The sequence below is a fragment of the Aplysia californica genome, unplaced genomic scaffold, assembly GCF_000002075.1.
Source record: "Aplysia californica isolate F4 #8 unplaced genomic scaffold, AplCal3.0 scaffold01908, whole genome shotgun sequence".
In the NCBI taxonomy this organism is placed as follows: Eukaryota; Metazoa; Mollusca; class Gastropoda; order Aplysiida; family Aplysiidae; genus Aplysia; species Aplysia californica.
In genome coordinates this window covers 6598-15289 of record NW_004799178.1, presented here as the reverse complement: position 1 = coordinate 15289, position 8692 = coordinate 6598, and the positions used below count along the sequence as shown (strand labels likewise).

The following is an 8692-nucleotide window of genomic DNA, read 5'->3' as shown; positions in this document are numbered from 1 at the left end:
GGGGACACTCATGTTACAATAATACAAGTGGAAGAAAACAGCAGCTATGAAACTGCTTTGAAAGAAGAAAAAAAGTAGGCTATATGTTGCTATGGGATGCACAGATATTGAAAGAAAAAATATCAAGATCTTGCAAGCAAAGGATTTGTTTTAGTAAGTGTTTTACGGCACTTGCAACACAATAAGGTCATATAAGTGCCGAAGATAAGAGGTGTGTCTAGAGAGTAACAAACACAAAAAAGAAGGTTGACAGATAAAGACAATAGATGTTTGATAGGAAAGAAGAAGCAAACCACACCAGAGCACCCACAAACCACCCATGAGCAAAGGGTGACTACTTCAAAATTGAATGTCCTTTTTCTTTCTCTGCAAAATATTAGGAGGAAAAAAACAACTGTTTGTCTGCCCAGGTTGAAAGTTAAAAAGAAATAAAGATTGTGTTTTTTTTCTAGAAAAGATAAACGAAACATTGCATATCACAAAGGAAACATGAAATAAAGGGTGCGCATGTCTTGCTTTTACTGAGAGGTGGCAAAAGGAATATGAACATTTCTAGCCATGTTAGAGAATTATGTGGTGAAGTTCTCTTCGCTTAATGTGATATGTGGCGTCGGTGGTGGTGAAGTTCTTTTCGCTTAATGTGATATGTGGTGTCGGTGGCCTAGTGGCAACCGTAAGGTCCTGGGTTCGAATCCCGTCAGAGGTCCGACGTTGTGTCCTTGGGAAAGGAATTTTACACAAATTTTCCTGACTCCACCCAGGTGAGAATGGGTATTCAGCTATAGACAGCAAAAAATGTTGTCAGTTTATTAGTGTTTGAATGCTTAATCAGCTGCTTGCACTGTATGCTTCCTAGGAAGCCGAGAATGTTTCTGATGAGTGTTCTGTCAGCTGGGGTAATAATAGTGTAAAGCACATAGAGCCTGCTGTCGAGCTGGGGTGTGCGCTTACAAATGCTATTTATTATTACAGCAATGGGTAAATGGCATAGGATTAAATAAAAATTTGTGTGCTCTAGTAATGAAAGTAACAACAAAAAAGGAGAAAGGTAATCATTTTTTTGCCTGAATCATCTACAAATATGCGCTTTCAGTTTTAACTTTTAAAGCCATTGCCTCCAGGGTAATAAATTAAATTGTAGTATGTAAGGCGGCGCATGCTGACAAAATGAATCACTTTTCGCTATCCAATAAAAGACATATCGGGCTGAAAATCAACACTGGGGTCAGATTTATAGATTTCTATTTGATACCATTTTGTTCAAGTCTACCGTGTCTTACGTTATTCAATATTTACAAATTGTACAAACTCCACCTAAAAAGTTGGTGCATCAATTTCGATAAGTCTACAATCCAAGCAGTAACTCCTCATTATCTCTGCACACCTCACAAACGTCTGTGATTATATCAGGCCTGATGAAAACAATCCAGGTAAGAAAATTATATTGTTAAGTTTTTCTCTTCACTCAGAACCCCTTTATCCCTCACTCCAATTTTTTTCCTAGTCTATCAAAACATGTCTGGAAGTTTTAAAAGTCATGAAAAAAAAAAAGAACAATAAGAAAGTTGTCTTGCGAAAGTAAGGTTACATATGAATAAAGCAGTAAACAGAAAAGAGCAAATAAACATGAACTGTTTCATCAACAATACCTCTGTAAAGAAACCAAAGTTTGATGCTCTAAGATTCCCACATTTCCCTGCACAGTCTACTGTTTGTACGTTGGGCAGCATTATGAGACAAGACTCAAAACTAAGAGTGAAATTATAGTTTTCCTAACAAGCTTCAAATTCTAAAAAAAGAAGATCCATGGCACAGCTGACAGAAAGAATGATTAAATGAATGAACAAGAAAAAAAAACAGAGGGCAGCAATTGGAAAAGGAAATCAGTTCCAGAGGATTATAACCTATCATAATATAGGCACAGCCCTACATAAACTTGATGATTGAAGTGGAAAAGGAGAGAAGGAGAAGAGGTGGGGGGGGGGGGGGGTTTGTAGTATGTAGATACTGTTACTCTGAATAAAAAAAGCAATAGTTTGTTCTGAAAGTGACAATGAAGTTTTCAATGAGTTAGATTTAAGTTGGAGTGCGCCTTGGTAACTTAACAATCCATCTTTCTTTACCCGTCTTCAAGTGATTTGCATTTAGGGAAGGATCTAAAATGAAATGCAAAATACAACCCAGTTTTGTGCAACAAATCAACGTGAAAATAATAATTCCTTTTTCCCTCTAGCATCACCTGCCTTATGGTAGCACAATTAGGGGCCTACAGCATACAGAACACAGAGCAGCCATCCTTGTCACCTCTACAAGAAAACCAGGCCTTCATGAATTTTCTATTCATTACAGCATTGGAAAATGAACCAACTAAGCCTTTACAGAAAATCAGACGCTAAGAGTTCTTTTTGCTGGGGAACTTTACTTTTACTTTACTTTTCCGATTCAGGGCCATTTGGGTTCTAGCCCTTCGGTCTGTCCATATGGCAAAGAATTTACAGGTTTTAATCAGCTGTGTTTTGTCGCTGTATAGAGTATTTCCGATGTCTGGGGAGGCAGGTAGGTAGGTGCTACGCAGGTCGCAAAGTGCTGGGCAGGTAAAGAGGTGGTGTGATACTGTTTCATCCTGGCAGTCGCACAACGGGCAGTCGGGTGGGGTATCCTTGTGGATCCTATTAAGGTAGGAATTTAGTGGGATGTGTTGTGTTCGCAGGCGAAAGATTTTGCTGTGGATAAAAAGTTACCCTTAGGCCCTACTATCTTTGGCAATAAATAATATTGAACAATACGAATCTAGCTCTGACAGTAACAGGCTGTAAAGTTTACTGTTTCTATGAATTAGATAAATTGCTACGTTGGGTAAGTGGGTTCGACAACAGAAAAAAAGTGCAATTTGAGATCCCAGTACTTAGTCACAACAGCATTACACAGACGAGAATTGGATCAAGTTAGTCGACAGAACTGTACACAACACATTTAGCAGTCAAAGCTGGAGAGAATGAGTAAGATATGAGTCGGGTTGACCGTCGATAGCCATGAGTATTGTCAGACAAAGTAAGGACAGATATAGGAAAAACAAAACGTATCATATAGAAACAAATATCCAGCGAGAAGATGATTGCTGAGTACTAGAACATGGCATGAGTTAGGGCTTTTTGCTTCATGAGATAAACCAGCAGAATATGGAAGCCATCAAAGAAAAACATGAAGCCCGAGCAAAATATGCAAACTGATTTTTAAAAAACGGAAAATAATGCTAAAAGACTAAGACAAGAGAAAACAGCAGTACCGAAGGGTCACACAACAGAGAAGGATTTATGGCTGGCCGTCTTTACCCTTCGTATTTATAACTTGGCAAGACAAAGCAAAAATGTTGTGTATCTACATCAATCAAACTGACTTGAAATGATATTTTAAAAAATTATTACCGAACATATTTCTGTAGGCTATAAATGTAGCATGAGAGCTCATTGACAATCACTGATGATTGGTTTTCAGGAGATTTTTTCTAATTTGTCTGGCTGCAAGACCAGAATTCAAGTAAGCCTACATTACAAACAAACAAAAAACACTTTTTAAAAAACAAAGAACAAAAACAAAACAAAAAAAAACAAAAACAAAAAACCTGTAAAAATATGAATTAGGAAAGATGAAGGTACTCTACATGTCATTCTAGCTGACAGGGCACAGAACATCACAGAAGGATCTTTCAGAATTAGGGAAATCAAGTAGGCATAGGGCTTGTTTGCAGATCTCGTTAATTATGGCTTTAATTACAAAGAAAAAACAATCAGACAGTGATGTCAAAAGCTTTATCATTTTCCATTCCAGTCAGATCAACCAAGAAAGCATATAATTCTGTACAGAGTTCTCTCTTTGTATACTGTTGGACATAGAGTCACGTGCAAGAGGTCAAACCCCAAACTGCGTATAACCCAACAGAACTATGACCTACAAACAGTTTGCTACACATAAACCAGAGGCATAGAGACATACACGACAGCTTTCAATAACAGTCACCCTTTTTTCAACTGTTTGAGTTCTATACAAAGACACCACAGTAGTTTTGTGGTCACACACTCTCTCTACTCAAGCCAATCACTGAGAACACTCGCATTTTCCATACAAAAACTCTCCTTCCATAAGTAATAATTTAAATATAAAGCCACACTGACACCCTAAGAAAATGAATTCATCTCAAACATCATCCTTCATCAGAGTAGCAAATCTAACACTTTACAAACAGAACACATGAGAAGTAAATAGAAAAAGAAAATCAAACTCACTAATAGGCCTATAGAGTGCACTGATTCTCTCAGCTAAGAACAGTTTCACTTCTGGGCTGGGTAGGAATAGCTTGCATTTGTCAGCTTTTTTTTACTCACTAGCCCACCCCCCCCCCCCCCCCTCCTCCAACCCAAAAAAAAAAAAAAAGAGTCAGGGCATCTTTAAACAACTGAAGACAAAGTGCCAACAAGGCGGGGCACCCATTGTTTGAAAGTGGTACTTCCACTGGGGCTGTCGGAAGGTTATATTGTGAAAGGGACGAGCTGTCAAGAAGAAGAAAAAACTTTGGGTACACTGAAGACCCAGACTTATAATAAAAAAAAAAATATTAAGAAAGATTACAATTGAGAATAGAAAACTTACAGGCTGTTTTGTTTTGACATGAACCAGGATGTTCTTCTACAACTTCCTTGGGGTTTTTTCTTTAGGTAACTCTCAAATCACTTTTAGAGTGTACAGATGAATTACTTCAAAAGGTTCTATCACAGTCATGGTGTGGTATGGATTTATTTATAACCAATTCCAACATTTCGCTCTTATTCAAGACATATTCTATGACCTCCAAATGCCCATAGGACCCAAGTAGGGGGAGAGCCTTATAAAAGCACCGAGAACAACTCAAGTTTAAGAACGTCCCATTTGGGTTTTTGAATCAGGCTTGCCTGTAGCATAACCCATTGTCTGTAGCATAACCCATTGTCTGTACCATAACCCATTGTCTGTACCATAACCCATAGTCTGTACCATAACCCATTGTCTGTACCATAACCCATTGTCTGTAGCATTGTCTGTACCATAACCCATTGTCTGTAGCCTAACTCATTGTCTGTACCATAACCCATTGTCTGTACCATAACTCATTGTGATACCAGCTGAGCTAGTGGTGTGTCCTGACAAGTTTAGATAGCAGTTTAAGAATCCAGTATTTAAAGCACAACATTGAAATGACAGAGGAATAAAATTGTGACATGCATAATAAACCCTACAAATAGTGGAAACAGTAAATTACAAAAATATGTAGCCCATCTAGAGTGGAGAAAGAGTAATAGAACATGAGAACTTCATGAGTGAAAGAGAATCAAATAAAAGAGAAACGTTATCTAAAGCAAGGTAATAATGGGAGAGCTGAAGCATTTTCCTGCTGCGAGGAAGTGCAGAGAATTGGACAGTGCCCCATTCCACGTTTCAGCCAATATCTTTACACTAAACCATGAAATTAAACAGAAAGTATTTCTCCAAAGTCAAAGATTCAAAACTTACCAAAAACTTACAAATTATCCATCCATTAAAATTAAGTAATGAAAACCTCTGCACACAGATTTTCAAGATACACCAAGAAAAAAGAAAACTGTAAGTCTATTATTGACATTGTCAGTTTTCCTTCAGCAATATGGAAGTTTTCAAATGGCCCTCCCTCATTCTTCCATCCGAACAGGGAGTAAAAACATTTTGTCCAGGGAGTACCAGCTGTCACATGATCCACAGCACCATTGCAGGTCCTGATGCTTTGCCTGGAGGAATCAGCATCTGTTGATTTCGCAGGGAGCCCTCTCTTTAAACTTTTGCCCTTTGTTTAACACTCTGAGCTGAGCAACTGAATATTAAATCAAAATCATGCACATACATTTCCTAGAATTTGAGATCAGACTGATTAAATCTCTCACACTAACCAGCTGGAGTATATTGTAATTTGAGACTATGTTTAGGAAAGATTGTTTTCTTGACTGTTTTATTCATTATTATCAATCTTAAAAAGATTCGGTTTCTGCAAAGGGTACACAAGGAGACAGACTATACATTGTCATTCTTCAGAGGAACCAAATTAAGCTAAGGCGGGGGATACAGAAATGTTGTTTCTCAAATACTGTCAGTACATGGCAGCAATAACATTAATGAATAGTTTCTTCAGTACTCAGGACCACTACCCAAGCGTTACATTGCTTGTGGGAGGGGTGAAGCCACACTGGCAACAGGTGTTCAAAATTACCCGCGACTCCTTTGAACATCGTTCCAAACCCCCATCAGTCCATCATATTAATCCAAGGGAGAAATATAGATAGACAGCTAAGGGTAAGTTATAAAAATGAATTATCTTGTGCTATCAGAGAGATTCAATATTCCTGAAAATGTCTTGCATGAATCTGAACCAATCCTCACCTCCCGTAAACCATTAAAGTTGCAACAGCCAAACACATTTGGAGTGTACAAAACACCTCAAAGAGATCAATTGCTACATAGAACCCTTTATCACCCAACACCTAGCCTAGACAACTTTGCAAGCACATCAGAGCTAAGATGTTAAAACTGGGACTCACAGAGCTCAGTATTTCTACGGTCAGACCTTATACACACTCCCAAGTGTAGCTGAAGTTCTTAGATGTAATACGAATACCTTAAGGTATTCCCAGATTTCAAAGTTTCACACAACACAGCCAATAGTTGATGAGCTGATAAACTCAAACATAGATATTTCATTGCTCAGTCTCCAGAAGTATTACGTACACAGCCGAGCGTAGCAGACGAGTCGTAGAACTCAAAAGTGTATATCCTCCAAAACTCCCTCTCACATTCATTACACAACACAGCATGAAAAGAGCTGTCCAGCTCAACAGCTTGTATCCCGATATGTCAAAGGTCAGCCTCAAATCCAGAATCCAAGTATCCTGCTAGTCCTTTGCTTAACAGAAGAACACAAAACATTTGATTCCAAGCCGTTGTCAGAAAACAAAATGCTCACGCAAATGGCTTTCAACTGCTACTTGTGTCCAGATTTAAAACTGACCGACGGTGCGGTGCGGCCCTCGTGGGGTTCCTCCTTGACACTGGGTTCTATCGTGAAGGCCATGCCTTCTGCTGAATTCGTGGACTCTTCCGGAGTCTTGGACATCTCGTGCTCGTGATCATGGTCGTGGTGATGGCGGTGCTTGTGGTGAAAAGCCTGCAGAGAGAAGCGGCGGTGAGTCTGCTTGCGTCCGCCCCGGCGCTTGGAAATGTGCGGGTTGTCCTTGCGCATTGTCTTGGTTTTATAGATCTGTAGTTGAGTGTACAGGCGCTTGAGCTCCGCCTGCAGGAACAGAAACAAACAGCAAGTATGAGGTACAAAATGAAACCCGACTAAGACAGCACCTTAACACAGATATGGGGGGAGGGGGGGTTGGGGAGGGGCTCTCGTGGCATAGAGGTTAAGGTGTTCGCCTGCTCATTCAATAGGTCGTGGGTTCAAATCTGGATAGCCGTGTAAAAAAATTTTCTCTAAAATTTTCTTCTTTCAGATACTTCCATGCTCTCTAACAATGTTCTGTCATCTGCTTTCATCTCCACTTTCTGCCCCCTCCCCCCTCACCTCCTTCGCCCCATCCTCTGGGCTCCTAAGTAAAAAAAGTAACGTTGTTCCCGCATCCGATCCGGACATTGAGGATTGCCTTGTTAGTGAGAGAACTTCCTGGGCCTTCGGCATATTGTGGTAGGGTGGCCAGTTCCTTTCCACGCTGCCTTTACTTCCCCAACTCGAAGTCAGGTACCCATTACTGCTGGGTGGGCAGGAGGGGGCGAAAAAAAATCGGTGTCCAAACCAAAGCTCGAAGTTTCTTCCTCGAGGCACATGAATTCATTTATAGTGTACAAAAGTTTGTTCGCATTTCTTAGCCATACCCCATAATGTCTTATCCGTATGTCTCAACCCATAGCCCCATCATTCCACCACCCATGGCCCCTTCACGCATTACCCATATGTCTTACCCAGTCCCATCATGAATTACCCATAATATGTCTTACCCATACCCCATCCTGTCTTACCCATATGTCTTACCCATAGCCCCATCATACCCCCACCCACATGTCTCAACCCATAGCCCCATCATTCCCCCATCCATAGCCCCATCCTGGATTACCCATATGTCTTACCATAACCCCATCCTGTCTTACCCATAATATGTCTTACCCATAACACCATCCTGTCTTACCCATAATATGTCTCACCCACAGCCCCATCCAGCCTTACCCGTATGTCCTCTGGATCCATCTCTGTGAGACTGATCTCACCCACCTCCACGTCCCCGTTGGAAGAAATGCCCACGTTGAGTTTCATGGTCTCCGACGATGCACTGTCCTGCACGTCAGACTGGGAATAAGCCCGCGACCGGCTCTGCTCATCATCGGGCGGCCGGTGGGCGTACCATAGCTGTGGCAAGACGAATGAGGTGGTTGTTTAGTTTTAGTACAGGTTTTACGGCGCTCGCAACTGCATAAGGTCATATGAGTGCCAGAAGATTAGAAGTGTTACAAGAGAGTAACAAGCATAAAAAGAAGAAGGGGAGATAAGGACGACATTTATAGATATCTTTTCACTGGCATGTGTTTGCTTTAGTTGAACCCACACACACTCACCTTTGGCCCTAGTATAATGATC

The 8692-nt window shown here is 40.4% G+C and overlaps 1 protein-coding gene across 1 annotated transcript; it reads right to left on the bottom strand.

Annotated features, from left to right (window-relative positions):
* Positions 1 to 4603: 4603 nt before the first annotated feature.
* On the bottom strand, positions 4604 to 8692 carry LOC101863877 (probable G-protein coupled receptor 158; the record flags this gene model as incomplete). Its single annotated transcript, XM_005113311.3, is given in 3 exon segments — positions 4604 to 7348; positions 8285 to 8464; positions 8671 to 8692. Coding segments are annotated over 3 exon segments (511 nt in total), but the record flags the coding sequence as incomplete, so codon positions are not given.